Source organism: Nelumbo lutea, chromosome 2 (assembly GCF_056320005.1).
Source record: "Nelumbo lutea isolate HS-2025 chromosome 2, American lotus-T2T, whole genome shotgun sequence".
Taxonomy (NCBI): domain Eukaryota; kingdom Viridiplantae; phylum Streptophyta; class Magnoliopsida; order Proteales; family Nelumbonaceae; genus Nelumbo; species Nelumbo lutea.
In genome coordinates this window covers 36574405-36593058 of record NC_142685.1, presented here as the reverse complement: position 1 = coordinate 36593058, position 18654 = coordinate 36574405, and the positions used below count along the sequence as shown (strand labels likewise).

Here is an 18654-nt window from a genome sequence, read left to right as displayed (position 1 = left end):
ATTTAAGTCCTGTAGATCCCTCCACAACATATTTTTATGTATATTTTAAAATCTTAGTATATGTTTAAATCAATTTCTGAAAATCCAGGACATGTTTTAATGTTTTACCCCCCAAAAAAAGTGCCATGTTGAGCCCAGTCCGTCACGGGGACAAATTATAAATTATGATAGAGTGGTAGGGTGTTCATGGTTCGGTTAATCGAATTATGGGCAATTTTTTACAAATCGAATTAGTATCATCGGTTTTAATTTTTGACCGATTCGATTCATCGATTTTTCACTTTTTTATATTTATAATATATATTATATAAATATATGTATAATATAATATTATAAATAATAAATGATATATAATTTATTATAAATATTATAAAAATATATAATATATTTATAAATAGACTATTATAAATATAACATATATTTATATATAATATATAGAAAATATGTGATATATATTAAAAATATATACCAGTCGGTTCAATTACCCATCAGATTTTATAGGTCAACAAAAAATCAAACCAGTCTTTCCATTTTTTAAAAATACCAAACCAAAACCAAAATGATTGATTCGGTTAACCGCACTTTTATCACATATTAGTTTTATTTAAGAACTCGTGTGATAAGCACGTGCCTAGGGTTTCCCTGCGTTTTATACCGCGACAGGGGGACCTGCTCGGCTCCTCCCTTTAGAAAATTCGGCTGGTAAGAAACCCTGGTTTAGGGTTTTGATCTCCGCCGCTTAGCTTGAGTGAGTTCGGTTACTCCTTCTCGTTTGCTGCAAGCTCCTTTAGCAAACACTTCTGGCTAGTAAATTGTTTATGGTTCAGGTTAAAGATCTGTATTCTGTTGGACAATCGGATCTTTTACTAATGATTTACGTTATTTGACTTTCAGGACAGGAGAGTGATCTCTTAGGAAACTCCTGAAAGCATAAATAGTAGCCATGAGGTATACTTCTTCTTCATCATTTTCCTGTTGGAACAACCGAACAACATGATTTATTTAGTTGACTCTATGCTAGTATTTTCGTTGTTCACATCGAAAATCAGAAGAATTGATATTTGAGCTCGTGAATTTGTGCCCCAAAAGCTGGGAATTCGTCATTCCGTTCTTCCTTATGTGATTGCTTTTTCGGGGTTTTATCCTTTTTTGATCTATCTTCTTTTACCCGTTTGCTAGTTCACAACACGGAATAGCTTTTTTTTTCCCCTTAAGATGTGGCCTTTATTTTTCTGTTTCAGTATGGCAAATGTTAATATTGCTAATTTTCTATGTCAAAACTTTGGGGGTGCTCTATTATCTGCTCAAATGTATTTTCTTGAAGTAACTATTTAGGTTGTTTTTGATTCTATTGCTGTTTCTACCTGAAACTTTTTGGGAGACTCCTAGTACAGTGAGCTTACAATTATGTGTGTATTCAAAAGGATCAGAAGTAGGCTAATTACAAAAGAACCGATCCACAGTAATGTTATAATAGCCTGTTCAAGAAAGAATCTTTGCTGCCGCATTGCAGCATAATTCTTCCGGATAGGAGACTTTGTTTTCAAAAGCTCTGCTATGTATCTCCATCATGATAGCCCAGATGATAGCCGCTGGCAGCAACTGCCTGAAAGATCTGCCTCACTTACTAAGACCATCAAAATGCCGTCTACTAAGAAGTAGGACCAAATGTGCCTGCTAAAAGATGATCTGCAGTCTCAGGAACAGAGTTGCAGAAGGGCTGCTACTAGGCGGAAGAATCAAACCTCTTGCGATCAGCTTATCATTGGTTAGACACTTGCCACAAGCAACCTCCCCACACATCGATTTTTAAGGAATACCTGTTTCAACTATAAAAGCCTCAAATATCAGTTGTATACAAATTTGTATTGATCAAAATATTCAAAACAAAACGTTTCAAGTAGAAACAGATATGGCACGAAATACAACCTTAAATTTATGAAGGGATTTCAAGAGGCAACCACTTTTTTGTACTTGGTTCTAGCAAAAGAGTGAGTTACCTGTCCTTGTATCAGGTGGATTTTGACATCTAGATGATGGCGTTTGAAATCAATGCAAAGTTTTTATGTTGTTCATTTGTTTGTTTTGTCTTGTGTGGTTCTTCTTAACCATTTAAACTAATGATTTCTACTAGGGGGAAACGTGTTTGGTCCCTTTGTTCTTACTGTAACAAGTTTATGAGTTTTTAATTCCCTTAGTATATCATCGCCTACTTGATTTTCTTAGTAATATTAACCATTATCTAAAGAAAGGGTTTACAATGAAAATTTGTCATGCTACTATATATAAAATATGGCTATTGCACATCTATTTTCACATTGTTTGAAGTATATTGGTGAATTGCATGTTCTGTTTCTTCAATGAGAAATGAAATTTTGAAGTTAAGGGTCTAACAAGGTGTACCTACTACAAAAGTGAAACCTTGTTTCATTTATCAAAAGAAAAGAAGCTTTGTTTCCAATGAAAACAAGTGAAGCTTAAGTTTTATGCAAGGTTCTAAGTATTGATACAGACTGATATGATGGAAGGGGTGTATCAGTACTTTGTACCTAATGAATCATATATATATTTTTTAAATTTCTTTTTTTTTCAAAAATTAAGAAGAGGGCTGTTTTAATGTTATTTAACTATTAAATTAGTGTTTTGTTAAAATGCCTTGAAAAAGCTGTATAGCTACCTCCAATTCAGGGCATATGTTGTTGAAACATTGAACATTGAACGCCCCTGTATGCTTTATTTGTTTTGCATTCTGTTACATTGTTTGTTTTTTTAAGGGGTTTTCCTTTATCATTTCAATGGGGGGATGATGCGCTCCCCACGGGATAAGTTTGGCTGGTTGGAAAAAAACAGTGTGGGCTGTTTTGAATCTTCATGTGCATGACATGTTAACATAGGTCTGGGGTGAAAGTTATTGCAATCAATGTTCTTTTAATTAAAAAGGCAAGTTAAGCACAAAATGGGGTAATGTGTCATGTGGAGGAAGATTTGGAACAGTCCATGTTATTTTCCAAAGAGCCAAGCTTTTTTCATCTGGGTTGCTATGAATTCCCAAAATGATTGCATATCTTGAATGAAAGCAGGACATGAAAGCAGGGTTCACTGTTCCTTCAGCCAATACCTGTGGCTTTGGGTCCTGGTCCATTAGATGTGTCTGTTTTCAGTTTCAGTGTCCATGAGCAAAATCAAGCTTACCAAATCTATCTATTTTTTGCCTGGATGCAGGTACGGAGCCAGGGGGCGGGGAGGGGAGCCATGCCTCCCCCCTTCCTTCAAATTTCCCATAAAATCTATTTAAGTTCCACTTATATTTTTGGCCCCTTACCCATGCTTCCTTGCTTTTGCTCCCCCCAATCCATGTTTTCTATGTTTTGGCCCCCCCTCAATAAAAAATCCTAGCTCCGCCCCTGCCTGGATGGGTTGTGGTATGCCTTATGATTGCTTAAGATCCATGAATATAATACATTGTCCATACCCAACAAGGAGTTTTTAAATCCTAGTCTATTAAGCTACTAATGTGAAATGTGAATCTGATATAGTTCCATGCCACCCAGTGAATGGCTACTGTCTATTTAAGCATTATGCATGAATTGCTGTTGCAAAGTAGAAACTGTTTTCATTATAACCTAAATCTATTTTGTTTTTATTTTTTCCTTTTGCAGTAAACTTCAGAGTGATGCATTGAGAGAAGCCATCTCTGGTATCATGGCAGATACCAAGGAGAAAAAACGTAACTTTGTGGAGACCATTGAACTCCAAATTGGTTTGAAGAACTATGACCCTCAGAAGGACAAGCGTTTCAGTGGTTCTGTCAAGCTGCCACATATTCCTCGTCCTAAGATGAAGATCTGCATGCTTGGTGATGCACAGCATGTTGAAGAGGTAGTTTATACTCGATCAAACATCTGACGGGAAAAAAGTTCACATTGTATATTGTAACAATCATTTGATTGAGGGTTTTCCCTTCACATGTGTATAGTAACAATCATTTGTTGAGGAAATTATAGAGTTTAATCATGTTTGGGATATAGGGGCCATTGCTTGGTGTAATCGTAAAATCTCATGTTTTCAAGAGTGAGAACATGCCACATGGGTTTGAGTTTGAGAGCTGTCACTTTGTGCAAAATGCCAAAAGTTGGCACAGTATCCAGTCCGCCCCTCCAAAGACCCCAGATGATTGGGATCATATATATATATATATATATTTCATTTTATGATTCCAAAGCTATGCACTGTTGTTACATATATCATACCCATTGCACTTGTCATACATGTCCAGTGTTTTAAAAGTGCAAGGCACAAAGAAAGTGCAAGGCCATTTGTGCTCGAGGTGCAACGTGAAGTGTGGGCCTTTTTGAATCAAGGCAAAAAATTTTAAAATAAGTATTGCGAAGAAGCAATAAAATAGAAAAAAGAAAATACTAAAAATAGTATTAATTAAAAAATCAAACTTTAATTTTTAACTAAATGTTTAAATAATGTAGTAGCTCAAATTTAAATACATAAACATAACATATTAAACATATTCAAAGTGAACAGTGCAAATAAAATAAAATTAGTTTGCAAAACATATTCAAGCATGTCAAACTTTTAATTTCTGTAATTCTTTCTCAGTTGCATATTTTTTTTCAGATAGTTAATTTGATGTTACATCTTTGATTCCTAATTCTACTAGCTGCCTTTGTACCAAGCCCCTTGAGGCAAACCCAAACAAGTCCATGTTTGCTAATGTTGTTCATTCATTTATCCTAATAAAAGTTATTTTAAAAAAATTAAAATTATAAAATCTTTTTTAGGGATTACGAAAATCTTAATGCGGATTTGTTTGGACTTGTCGCTAGGGGTTGATGGGTGTATAGGCTCAGCCACGATACTTAAAAAGCACCATTTGAAAGTGGTGTGTCTGGGACCTAGGTGAAGTGCTTACCTTAAAATGTGCCTCACTTGTGCACCGAGGCACACCTTCTAAATCAATATGCATGTCTGCCTGTAGCATGTTTTCCTTTACAAGTTCAATTCTGGTAGAAAATTGACTAAGCCTTGTTAGTTCATGAACTGGCAAAGAAAATAATTTTTTCTTTTCTTTTCTTTTGATTAGTTCTATTTTTTTATTTTAAGATTTTATTAGTGATATTGTTGCATGGTATTGTGGCATTTGTGTTTATTACATTTTCTCTTCTTTGGAGTATAGGCAGAGAAAATTGGATTGGAATATATGGATGTGGAGGGGCTTAAGAAACTAAACAAAAACAAGAAATTGGTCAAGAAACTTGCAAAGAGATACCATGCTTTTCTTGCATCTGAAGCCATCATTAAGCAGATCCCTCGTCTTCTTGGCCCTGGTCTCAACAAAGCAGGCAAGTAGAAGTGTATAACTTTTGGTCTGAAGACATTGTTGATCATAAACAGTATTTCCTTTTTTAAACATCTGAACCATGTAATTGTTGATCTTTTTGATTCACCACATGCTTAATGTGGTGACAAATGGTGAAAGCACTATCATTATTTCATGAGTGTTGTCTTGATTGGTTTGCAATGTCCAAATAGTGCAAATACCACGGGATTATTTAGCTTAAAAGTTAATCTACCCATTCCTCACGATTTTCTGTCTTTTGCTGGTATTAGAGATGTTGTAATGCCTTTCAATTATACAGTTATAATAATTGGATCCTCTTGTTATTGGTTCAATAGAAGGGTCCTCTTGAACATGGTTCGATAGAAGGACCCCAATTATCAATCTTGTGAAATAAGAGCATCCTGATTAATGGGCCCATAAAAATAGTGAATAGAAATGAAGTCCATTGTTAATCCTTGTGGGTACTGGTAAGTTTGCTGTATACCCTTTATGTTTTACTTGTTAGGGTATTGTTCCATAACAGCTGTCTCAGTTATAATTTTTTATTTGAATGGTTATACATGTTTCTTTTTATAGGCATTAGTAGCTTTTATAGCTCTTCCTAGATCTGTTATGACTTGAATGCCCATTGGTGGCTAATTAGCCATTCACATGAAAGCCTTTCTGGGCAGCTATCTATGTGATTGGTCAGTCAGCTCACCAACAGTATTCTGATGTTGGTCTACTTTCTATGAACTCTAATTAGTTTTTTTTGAAAGTGGCTAAGCACCTACACTTTCATTTAAAAATATGACCAACAAGACAGTAACTGATCTGAATTGTAGATTTTATACAACCACTTATAGATTGGCTATAACTATTGGGCAATTATTAGAACCATCAATTTGGTGGTGTGGTGTTCTTTTAGATAGGCTATATAACTATGAGCGGTTTCTTAATTGCTAAGCCTTTGCTTTATAAAGGGGAAGTTGGGATGAGACCTTGTTGCAACTCATGCTGTATCTGAGCATTCACAATCCACCATGTGATTCGTAATATTCTCAAGCTTGAGTTAAAATATTGTATTTTGATTGGGCTGATGCAGTGTATACTGTTTTGATTGCATAGAATTTAAAACTACCTTCCATGCTGGGTATCTTATTTGGTTTTTTTGGCGATGCAGGAAAGTTCCCAACATTGGTGACTCACCAGGAAAGCTTGGAGTCAAAAGTTAACGAAACTAAAGCCATGGTGAAGTTCCAACTAAAGAAGGTTCTTTGCATGGGAGTTGCTGTTGGGAACTGCTCAATGGAGGAGAAGCAAATATTCCAAAATGTGCAACTCAGTGTCAACTTCCTTGTGTCATTGTTGAAGAAGAATTGGCAAAATGTGAGTGGATACACCTAATGACTAAGCACTATTGACTACTAATATTGGTTTTACTTTGTTTTCAACCTGCGGTAGACCTGTCTGATTGAACCATTGAACCATCACCTGGCCATGATTTGAGGTCTGATTCTCCTAAGACTTGGGAATTGGTCAAAAACTGTTGACCTGGTTAAAAACCCTTTGGCCTGGGCAGTTGAACGGTTGACTCATTCAACCTGTTGAGTGGGTCATAGGTTGCACACTAAATATGTATACCAACTTCCATGGGCATAACTTTGCACTCCGATGTCTGGTTGGTTGATCTTTTTTTTTTTGATTTTGGGTAACTTTTCAAGAACTGTGTTCCAAGGGGCCCTAGGTGCATTTCCCGATTTTTTTTTAAACTTTTATTGGCCTCAAATTGTAATTTTGCATTTTTTACATATAAAAATTTAAAAACTGAATTAAAAAATATAAAATAATACTTATTATATATAGAATATAACTATACATTATTTATTGATAAGATGTGTTTATACACAGATATATAGATGCATGTTTTTAAATTGGATGGTTGAACTGGTGACCTGGCGGCAAAAACTGTTTGGCCTCCAGGTTGGTTTTTAAAACATCATTTGTTTTACTACTGAAGTCACTATACAAGTTGAACCCATGAGAATTTATTATGTGTTGTTTCTTAGTTATTTAAGGGGGAATCTTATTGTTAGGGGTTATGATCACAGGAGGGTTGAGTATCTGGTGGGTCAAATTGTGAAATTTGAAGTATCAACCCTAGATTATTTTATGACTGGACAACTTTTTCTTGCTAGCTCAGTAAGTGCATTCGTACCTTAGGTTTTTGTATCTTGAAACTAGACTTGGTATTTTACATATCAAAAGTTTCAGGCTTTAGATCATGTTTTTTTGACGGGTCTATTTGAGTTAGAGTGGTAGTTAGGAATCACCAGGGGAGGCAAATTTCAGGTGGGGAGAGGTACTATTTTGTACTCGTGCAAGTTCATTTTGGACTGAGTTGTCATTTTACACTGGTTCGGGCCTGGCCTTCGGGTTAGGCCCATTAGCCCATTCTGAGCCCACCCAAGTTGCACCCTTTAGTGTTTTCTGGTGGAAGCACTGGCTCATAGATCATTAGATGGGTATAGTGTAGCCAGGGAGCTGGGGATAGAGATAGTTATCTTTGAATTAGATGCTTGTCTTCAGCGCAAGAACTTACAGCCGCCATCTGAAGATTCTGAACACGTTTTCTCCTATAAATATGATTGTGTATGATGTCTAAGAAATGTCTCAAGATTATTAGAGGTGTCAAAGATCCCTTTACAGCAGAATAGGAAATAGCTGTTCATGGCTCCATGCTGTTGTGAAGAGAAATGCTGGTGATCACCCATTTACCTGTGAAGAGTTTTTTGCCTTGTATTGCACAAAGGTTCTGGAAAAATTTGATGTAATTTCATCTTCTCTTTAAGCAACGGAATTTCCTACCAAAAAAGAATGTTTTTTGTCATGTTTTTGATGAACTGGTTTAATCAGTTCTAATCGGTTTTATAATTTTTGATGAAATGTTAAGTTATATTTTTAATGCTGGGTTTTTTAATTGAAGTTATATCAAATTTGGGCAAAATTATGATGAAATAAACATACCCTCAACTATTTTTTTTGTTTTTTACCAAAAAAACATTAATTTTTGTTTGTTAAGACTTACATCTCAAAGACTCAAGTAACTTTATTGTCCATTTTACCTTTCCAATTCTTTCCTTGCTCTTCTGTGCCAATTCTTATGTGGTAGCTGACTGATGTTTTTTGTGTACTGAAACCAGGTGAGGTGCTTGTACCTGAAGAGTTCTATGGGGAAGCCATACCGTATCTTCTAAGTGACCCGGTTCTTATTGTTAGCACTGTGTAGTGAGAGTTGGTATTTGAAAGACTTATAAACGTTTTCTGGAAATTCATGAAATTCTTCTTGTTCCATTTACCCAACTGGGTTTTTGATGAAAGCTACCAAGAATATTAGTTTTTGTTTCTTTATGGAGAGTTACAAGTTGATATTTTTAGCATTTTTTCTTTGATAAAATCTGTTCGTGCTAGTAGGTTATTTTGCGAAAAGCTTATATCTCAAGTGTTATAGAAGCGTTAATGTTTAAATAATTCATGTTTATTGTGTAGATTTACTGACGAAGCTTCAGGGAAGCACCATAATTTAGGTAGTAGTGTTATATATGGGAGTGCGGATTTAATCCTCCCAAAATTGTTCTCACATAGTTCTGTGACAGCCCTCAGCCGTGCATTGGGAACATCTCCATACTTGCACTTTATTCATGGCAGATGTTTCCAATGCACGGCTGCAAAGTTCTGTGAAAACGGTGTGAGCACAATGTGTCACATGACATGGCAGATGTTTCCAAATACGATTTCTACTCATTTCGGTCTAAGGGATGTGCTTGGCATTGCAATTAATAATGACTTACCCCCTTTTAGCTGTTGTAAATGGAAATAGTCAGTTATGTTTGGTCATATCGGTTTAAGGATCTGAGAGATTTTAGATGTTTTTTTTTTCGGTACAAATTTACCCCAGTATTTTTTTTTCAATTAACAAGAATGCTATTTACATCGTCGTTCCAGTTTCACTGGGAAGCCCTATGCAACTTACCTGTGTTGTTTATTCTCCTGTCAGCAATTACTCTCGTGCCGAAAGAAGTATTAACTCCAAACCTTTCAAATCCCTTTCAATTTGAATAATATCTTATGTTGTGTGCAGCATATATTACCTTGTAAGGCTTGGCCAATGGAATAAGTGAAATACACAATTTGTTTCGAAGGAGTAAAACTTTTAGGTTGGATCAGGTAAAACAATAATTCACGCTAAATTCATCTTCCTAAAAGGTTTCCTCCATCGTGGGCCTATGTGTCACATGACATCATATGGACTAAACTTTTGAAAATGTTAAAAAGTACCTTTAGAAATAAAACACTGTTCATTATCTTATTTCTTGAAAAGATGAAACAGAGGTGAATGCCATCTCATTTGCTGGTGACTATGCTGTCTGACCATCTAAAAGGGTCCAATTATGCTGCCAGAAATACATGACCCGAAAAACTTACAACCATTTCATTCAGAAAATCTCCCTTAATACAAATATGAAATATCTGAGAGAGTGACTACGATTAAGAACTTACGAACAACTCTCTTTGCTATCCTCTGTTTCACCACTAAATCCCAATAAACAGAGAATTGTATAAAATGTTGTTTTGTATTTATTTAGTCACCCCTTGGAGATCCCGTTTCAATTCAAGAACCACCGAGTGCATTACTCTGATCTGAAGGCTGAAACTTGAATCCATCAAGAATGTCAATTCATCCAACGATTTTGCTCGACACCAATTTGCAATGTTGGAGGCAATAGAACAAGCTTTTTGGCACTGCCCTCGCAGCAGCGAGGCAGGTCTATTGGCTGAATCCTTACTGAATTGTAAGCAGAGCCAAGGAAGCAAACCAGTGGTGTGCATCAGAAGCCATGGCTCACTGTTGACATGAAACCTTTAATAACGAGAGAAATCACTGTGCCGGTCCCCACTCCCCAGATTCTTAGTGTTGGTGTTGAAGCCAGCACCACTACCACCGCTGTTTCTTCTACCGGCCACCATCAACGGCTGCCACCGTAGATCGGTCCAGCATGAGCGTTACACTAACCATGCCCAAGCAGCGTTCGTTTAATCTCTTGAGACATGTATGCGCATTGTAGGCTCTCTAAATATTGTAATTGATAATTTTGTATGTCTGAGATTAAATAGGATGTGGTGTATTCTCATTCCGTTTATTTCCGACTTTATGTTCTTAACTTGCAGGAGAACTGTTAGTTACTTGAGACAAAGCTGATGCTACTTTAATGGTGACTCTATCTTCTTAAACCGATGCCAGAATATGAGAGAAAAATCAATGAAAACCTAATCACAACATAAGCTACAAGCTAAATAAAATGACAACAAAAGATTGAATACCCATTAATGTGAATTAGATGGTTGATAAAGAAAATTAGATGACACTCCAAAGGCATGTGTCTTTTCAAATGCCACTTAAGGGCTTGGTCAAGGACAAGTACTAGATTGGTGCATTTTGAAAGTTTAGGTACTGAATTGTCAAGTTTTAAAGTTTGGGAACCGAAGTGACTAAACTTAAAATACGGGATAGTAATATGAAATTTTCTCAAAAAAAAAAAAAGTACAGGGTACTAATTGATGATAGTTGGATACTTGTAGTTTTTTTACGTAGATGTAGTGTTTTAAAAAGGCCAGACTGTTTTTGCCTCCAGGTCATGGGTCGCCAGTTCGATTGTCTGGGTCGGACAGATCAGATCGTGCCACATCAACTATATATATATATATATATATGTGTGTGTGTGTGTGTAGGTATGTTTAAAAATGTCTTTTATTAATAAATTATGTTTTACATGTAATATATGAAATATTTTATATTTAATATATGTTTTTAATTCATTTAAAAAATTTTTATTTATAAAAAAAATCAAAATTTGCAATTTGAGGCTAAAAAATTGGTTTTATGAAAAAAATAATGGGACAAGGCACTTATGGCTCATTGGAACGCATAGATCTTAATAAGTCACCCAAAAGAAAAAAAAAATCACTTCAATCGAACATCGGAGTGCAAAGTTATAGCCTACAGTCCAATCGTCCAGGTCACTATTTTTGATAAAATCATTGGTTTTTTAACTTTTTCTAGGTTTTGGCATCGATACCATTGCTCCAGAAAACGGTGACACATCAGCACCATGTAAAAAAATGTGCTCCAAGAAATGCATGTTTGTTTGGAACCATTTTCCTGTAAAAAAACAAAACTCCAAGCCACGTTTGTTGCAATGCCAAATTTGGCATTTTCTCGAATTGCAGCTCATTGCTGCTAATGAGGACATAATGTGACAGTGACATGGACTTCCTATAATGGTACCCATGCTGAGAATACATGGAGCACTAGTGCCAACCAAAAAATATTGTTGTTGCTCTAAGAAACGAGACCGGATCTGCTCCTCACACTTGGCGCCTTGCATGCACATCCTACCATGCATTGGGAACATCTCCCGTACTTAATTATTATTCACGGGAGATGTTCCCAATACATGGCGGATGTGCATGTGAAGAGCAGAGCCCGTCTCTCAATCCTACCTGGCAGCAACATTTCCTACCAAAAAAATGGACATTATTTTATCAGAAAACGGTGCTTCCAACCCACACATTAGAAAACGGTGCTGTATATGCAGCATCAATGCCAAACATATACCTTATCAACTGGGTTTTGGAGATATAATAAAAAGGGGATAATTGGTCTTGGAAGTTGCAACAAAGTGCTACAATCTGAAAGTAAAGGCATCTCTCGCAAACAAATTAAAGGGAGTTATGCGTTGAGTGAAAACGTCAGTTGAAACAGAAATTGAACCTAAACTTTGGTTTATGCTTTATCTGTTAGCTTTAGTGCATTTTGCTCTGGGATATTTGATTGGGACCACATCCTGTCACCACCCCAAAGTACAGAATTCTTGGCATATTGCATATTATCCTTCCTTTACGGGCTACATATCCCCATCCATAATTGTCAAACCGCTAAATTTGATCCAAATCTCCGCTACCAGTTAAAAGACCTTACCATCCCTATCCATAACCTTCAAACCATGGTGACAACTAGATTTGATCCAAACCGATTACAGCATCAATAGCCACATGGATGAAATGATGCAAATACCCTTCATTTCTCTCTAATAATTAAAGGGCAATTCTATGATACCAAATACACTATGTAAAACTATATTAGAGGTTAATTTTTATTTGGAAGGGAGTACGGTGATAAAAACAAAATCAAATGGACTCGTATATTCAAATTAATTGATCAAATTCAAGCATTTATTATTCATTCGAATTTTGTATCAAGTAAGCCTTTTTAACGATCCATTAGACGTCGAATTCAAGCATTTATACCCGACCTGCCGAAGAATACAAGCATAGGTACCATCCGAATAGACTATTTTTCCAGGACGCAGATCTACCCGACACAACAAAAGCTGTAGGTTCTAACAACAAAGCGAAGCTCAAAACATGACAGTAAAGGAGTTCACATCCACGAGTAGGTGAGCAATTGACATATGCTGAAACTAGCCTGTCGTCAATGAATGACAGATGCTTTTCTCAAATTTTTTAGATCACATCCAATATTTTGTAACTATTGTAGGTTCTTCCTCTGCAGATCAGCAAGCCCTAGGAGCAAATGTATCCCCGGATTGACCGCCCACTCTTGAGTTTGGGGTCAAATGGAATCCCCATATAATATGCTACTCACCACTTCAGCTCAAAACTTAGGATGAAATAGAATTTCTAACAAGCCTAAAGGGGGCAACCGAGAAAAACAAGTTTAAAACTGAACCTACCCTTCAATTCTGATTAAAAGAAATTTCTTTAAGAAAACCAAACGAAGGAGAAAAATAGTCATAAAAACTATACCTACAAATTGACCTCCCCCAAAACTAACCCAACCACAAAAGTTCAGTAGCAATTTAGAGTATGCTCTAAATCGCTCAGCTGCAATGACTGAGCATTTTCATTTGTAGCCTTGTGTAAGAACATATCAGAGAGAGGTGCTCAATTCCAACTGTTAAAATCTTTTCCCCTTGTTTTCTGAAAATCCTTTCCCCTTTTTCTTTGAAAATTTGAAAATATTGTGAATCAATGAAAAATAGATAAAAAGATAACAAAAAGAAAAGAATGAAAGCCTCGGTAGCTTGGAAAACAATCCACCCAAAAAAATAAACCCAATTCTTGAAAAAACAGATTGGGATACCTGCTCCTGCTCGAAGTGTTTGAAGCAGCTCCTCAATTTAAAGAAAATAAAATGCCATTAGAAGTTTGAGGAAGGCGCCTTCACAACCGGAGAGGATCAATCACGCTCAGAAGCATTTAGTGAGGTAGGTGACCAAGATCCACAGTCAATCAATTAAAGATCCCAAAGGCAGGGGAACCGAAAGATGAGGCCATTAGGTGTAGAACCCCAAAACAAGGCGACTGAGGGATGAAACCACAAGGTGTAGAACCACAAAACCAGTGTGTGACGAAGCAGCATGGATTCTCTAGCAAGTCATTTAAGCAGGGACCCCGCCTCCTCGACACACAAAAGAGAAAAGGTATAGAACTCGGTCACATTCTTGACTTTTACCTCGTTATAATTTTCCTTAAGGCCCTGGTGTATATAAAGAAACTATAACTATGTGCATTGATTAAAAAAATAAAAACAAAACTAAGGACAACAAATATGAAGGAAAGAAACTTATCCAAATCTGAGAAGTCTGAGGCTGAGAGTCGTTGCCCAATTAAAACATAGTTGCAACCAAGTACTGTTACCATCTTGACATTCTTAATCCATGTTCACTCACAAATCACAACGAAGTCATGTTGGAATTTCAAAATCAGCTCCTGCTCCTGTGACGATCTTTAGCAGCATTTCTATGCACCAATTCAATAAAAAATAATTCAGCATTAAGATAACAATTACCACTAATGACCTTAAAGGGATCCACCGACAGGATGGTCCATATATGTAGCACCACCAGATGGTTATTCTGGTTCCCCCTGCCACATTATGCTGCAGGTGGGACCATTGAAAGGTCTAGTTTAATCACATAAATTTCTTAAGGAATGATATTGAGCAAATATGAACTTTACCCATTGGCATATGGTGATTCTTCACGTCCACGTTGATGCTGCGGTGACCTGCTGCGACTACGACCACGAGGAGGTGACACACTGCGGCGCCTTGGTGAACGCCCACGGGGACTGTAACTCCTGCCAGAAGTAACCAAAAGTAAATAAAACACAGAAATTCTGACCATCGAAGGTTGTAATAACTATTGTATATCAAAGCTACATGACATCCATAAACCCATACCATCAATTTTCTCGTGCACTGAAAAACAGCACCATAACCAATAAGTTGGTACAAGCGCACATAGTTGTCAAGGTGTGCCTAGGCACCCTTGGCTGGGCGCCTCACCTAGGTGACAATACATTCTATTACTAATATAATATCATTCATATTGCTACATCTTACTAATATGTGCTAATACATTCTATTCATTTATACTTTATTTTAAAGTTTCACTAATGAAATTTAAAAGAATGGAAATATAAAGAGGTTTCTTTTTCTTTTTGCTTTTTCTATTTTCTCTCTAACATTAAAAAAAACAGTATCTCCACCCTTATTCTTTTTCTCTTTCCATCTTAAATTTCATCGTTACAAATTAAAACCTTCTTTAGTTGCTAATTTACATGAAAATTGCTCCATTAAGAACTTACTATATTAGTATTATTTTTGAAAATATCGAAATCAATATATTTAAAATACCTTTATCTTGTAGATACGATGATTTGCCATGTTCCAATGTTCTTAATAAAGAGAATTGCCAGTTTTTTGGTTAATATGCATGCTGAAAGGTATAAAAACTTGGGAGATAGCACATGAAAAATTTAGTTCTTTATTTTATAAATTTCTAATCGCTCAGGCATTGCCTCGACAACCATGAAGCACATGAACATACTAGTTTTACCCACACCTAACCTAGAGGCCAAAACTTGTAAGAGCCATACCATGAGCACCAAACTACCATACACATGTCAAGAACTAACAACCTACTCTACTCATGATAGAACAAAAGGATTAATGCACTGATGTACAAAAACTACACAGTGAATAAAACAAATTATCTCACCTTCTACCATAGCTTGGACTCCTACGATATCTAGGACTACGGCTGCGACGCCTTCCAGGACCAACGCGTAAATGGCACTCTCGAGCAAAATGACCAGGCTCACCACACTCATAGCACTTCAGGTCAGACCCTCCGGAACGCCCACGATCACCACCACGACCACCACCACGGCCACGAGAGTTGTGTGAGAGCTCAACTCTCCATCCATTCTTACCTGCTCCAATAAGAGGATAAACAAAAATTATGTCTCTTTAAATCAAAATGCAACCAAATTACACAATAAATAGCAATTCAGATTAAAAATAGATATAAAGAAATATCAGATCTCTGTTCCATTTGAACAGAAAGATTGCTCTTTCTGCCTTTCCATTTTTGGGGAAGGGGGATATGTACCATCTAATTCACGAATTGCATCTTGTGCATCTCTTCGGTCATCAAAATCAATAAATGCATAACCTGGCGGTTTTCGTGCAACCCATACACTGCATCAAGATGTCAAATAATTCAAATGGCTAAAGAGAGGAATCAACACCTTCGTAAGCTTGGAATATGCATTAAAAATAATATCAAAAGAAACAAATCAATTTATACAACTAGGCAGACAAGGCTAGTTCAAATTCATTTTACCTTCGCAGGACTCCAAATACACGAAATTCATCTTCGAGTTCGCGTTCAGTCACTCGTGGATCCAAATTTCCAACGTACACACGAGACATATTGTCAACTAAATGCACAGAAGAGAAGTAAGTAAAGCTAAACTAGGCTGCATTTGGCTCAGAACTTATTCTTCAAATAGTGATTCTTTGAAGCAGAATTTTTAACCAAATGTAGCCGTACGTCCTAAATTAAGATACACAATGTTAGCAAAAGAGAATGTCCAAAAGGAATGCTGCATAAAGACTTCAAAACACATTATCAAGTCAACCATGAACATGACCTATGGTAAAAACATCAAAAAGCATATTACAGACTCCAATGATATGTATGAACATTCTGAAATGTAGATACATCTCATACCAAGCAACATGCATGAAAAGAAGAAAAACAGGAAATATTTAAAAGCATTATTATAAATATAATGCATACTATTAAAGACATCTAAATAACAACAAAGAAAGCAGTATAACAAAAACATGTTATATTATACCAACATAATCTAAATTTTTCTTGAAAAAGAAAGGAAAAAGTGATTAGTGGTTACTGATGTGGGCACCCCTATTTTTGATAAATGGGACACCCCTATTAATCAAGGAAAACTTTAAGGCACAATTCCTGACTATTGCCAAAAAATTAAAAATGATGACAAATTTTCCAACTGGATCCTTTTCGCTTTACATTCCCCATGGTTAACAGGGTTTCCCCATTACAATTCTTTTTAGAGGGGATATGCAGCATATGCTGATCCACGTTTCTTAAACACGCTCAATATATAACAAAAATGGAGTACACTTAAATTAAGCAAATCTATTATATGTTCATCAACAGCCAAGCAGAACGCTAACAATATCAACAAATAAAGTTTTGTAGCAGTCATTCTAATTAGGCATTAGGCACTACCATAGATGAGAACCACACTGCAAAGGTAATAGACCATAGAAAAACTTAGCCCATAAATCAAGAAGAAGAAAAAAAAAAACAGTACGGTATATCAATGTTTATCAAATCTTTGAACCGCCACATGAATGTATTACCGAGCTTCCAATAGCACCCCATACAAATGAAAACGGGTTCATCGCAATGATAACACTCAAAACTAATACTACAAGCACTTCGTCAAGGCGCATCAAATCAAAAGAAACTTAACTATGCTCACTAGAACAAACACCCAGAAGAAACCATAACAAGCATGAAAAATGCCTTATAGAAACCTATAATTTTGCAGATCGAAAGCATTTATTCTAAAATGGGATCTCTTTTTACGATTTCAATCGACAAACAAACCGGAGTTTTCCTATTCTTCGCTATATATCCTCCGTCAGGAAAAGAAAAAAATCCACCAGAATCCCAGAAGCAACTAACAGACTCGATTGACAAAGACCCAAGTGCAAATATACATCAGATCTAAAGAAATAAGCCTAGACAAAGAAAATAAATATACCACCAAAAGTAGTTAACCTCTAGGGTTTCAAAGGAAGATCGACAGTCCATGTAGAGATCTGCGTGATTACTAAAAGCATCTAAACAGAGAGAAGGAGAAATTTTTACCTTAGAGAGCAGAAGCAAGACCTCAAAAAGACGGGAGAACTTTGCTCGCGGAGCTCTTTGAGCTGTCTTCGCAGTCTTCGATGTGAACGAGAACGTTCCCGTCATGACTTATGAGCTTTTGTTGGGTAAAATATCAAAACCTCTCCTAGAGATGAGGTCTGTGACAAAGACCCCTTATATTTTGTTTTGCGACAAAGACCCTCTGTATTATGACCGTGAGACAAAGACCCCTTCCGTTAATCTTCCGTCCAAATAATGAAAAGTCAACCGTTGCAATATTTTTTAATCCCTATACTACCCTTATAATAACTATTCGGACAGGGGATTGGCGATGGGTTCCACGCTCCCTGAAATGTTGCAACTTGAGAGGTCGAGATGTTCAAGCTTCGCAAGGTTCTCCATCCCAGAAGGCAAAACTCTCAGATCGTTGTACGAGAGGTCGAGTACTTGGAGGTTCGAGAATCCGGACAGATGAACCAAGTTGGTGAAATTGTTGTGAGAGAGATTGAGCTTTTGAAATGACGACAAAGACGAAACCGAACTGGCTTTTGAGGTGGGGTGGAGACCAACATTTCCTCCAAGACGATTCATGGCAAGATTGACTTCGACGAGGCTCAGCATCGACCAGAACCAACCTAGAAAAGACCCTTGTAGTTTATTGTAGGATAGATCCATATACTGTAAATTGGATAGATTATGAAGAAAATTCCATGAAACGAGTCTGCTTAGATTTCTTTCCGGAAGCTTTATTTCCCTAATGGGAAGACTCGAGCAATTCCCATCTCTAGATTCGAAAAGCGACAAGTCAAATCTGGCAACCAAGTGAAAGGCTCGGGAGATTAACTCCCAGTATGTAGTATTACAACTGGTACTAGGTGCTCCGCCCACCTTTAATGCGTTCGGTCTACAGAGAAAATGGGGACTCAGGAATCTAACACACCAACTATCTAAACGCTAAAGATCAGCAAGATC

General features: G+C 36.5%; 2 protein-coding genes across 2 annotated transcripts; one reads left to right on the top strand and one right to left on the bottom strand.

Annotated features, from left to right (window-relative positions):
• Nucleotides 1–490: 490 nt before the first annotated feature.
• Nucleotides 491–8789, top strand: LOC148869883 (large ribosomal subunit protein uL1-like). The gene is made up of 6 exons (XM_088972670.1): nucleotides 491–748; nucleotides 895–948; nucleotides 3660–3879; nucleotides 5189–5354; nucleotides 6516–6721; nucleotides 8536–8789. The coding sequence occupies exons 2-6, from the start codon at nucleotides 944–946 to the stop codon at nucleotides 8587–8589; spliced, it is 651 nt and encodes a 216-aa protein (XP_088828796.1). The 5' UTR covers nucleotides 491–748; nucleotides 895–943; the 3' UTR covers nucleotides 8590–8789.
• A 5236-nt stretch (nucleotides 8790–14025) lies between these two features.
• Nucleotides 14026–17829, bottom strand: LOC148869882 (serine/arginine-rich splicing factor RSZ21-like). Its single transcript, XM_088972669.1, has 6 exons — nucleotides 17683–17829; nucleotides 16105–16201; nucleotides 15871–15959; nucleotides 15478–15691; nucleotides 14435–14554; nucleotides 14026–14215 (listed from the first exon to the last, which is right to left on the bottom strand). The coding sequence occupies exons 2-6, from the start codon at nucleotides 16191–16193 to the stop codon at nucleotides 14179–14181; spliced, it is 549 nt and encodes a 182-aa protein (XP_088828795.1). The 5' UTR covers nucleotides 16194–16201; nucleotides 17683–17829; the 3' UTR covers nucleotides 14026–14178.
• Nucleotides 17830–18654: the final 825 nt, after the last annotated feature.

Excerpts from the sequence above, each read along its gene's own strand:
- LOC148869882 (XM_088972669.1), bottom strand. The coding sequence starts at position 16,193 with ATGTCTCGTGTGTACGTTGGAAATTTGGATCCACGAGTGACTGAACGC. Across the intron at positions 15,960-16,104 it reads GTATTTGGAGTCCTGCGAAG|TGTATGGGTTGCACGAAAAC; the intron begins GTAAAATGAATT and ends ATCTTGATGCAG. Across the intron at positions 14,216-14,434 it reads GAATCACCATATGCCAATGG|AAATGCTGCTAAAGATCGTC; the intron begins GTAAAGTTCATA and ends ATTGGTGCATAG.
- LOC148869883 (XM_088972670.1), top strand. Across the intron at positions 3,880-5,188 it reads ATGCACAGCATGTTGAAGAG|GCAGAGAAAATTGGATTGGA; the intron begins GTAGTTTATACT and ends TTTGGAGTATAG. Across the intron at positions 6,722-8,535 it reads TGAAGAAGAATTGGCAAAAT|GTGAGGTGCTTGTACCTGAA; the intron begins GTGAGTGGATAC and ends TACTGAAACCAG.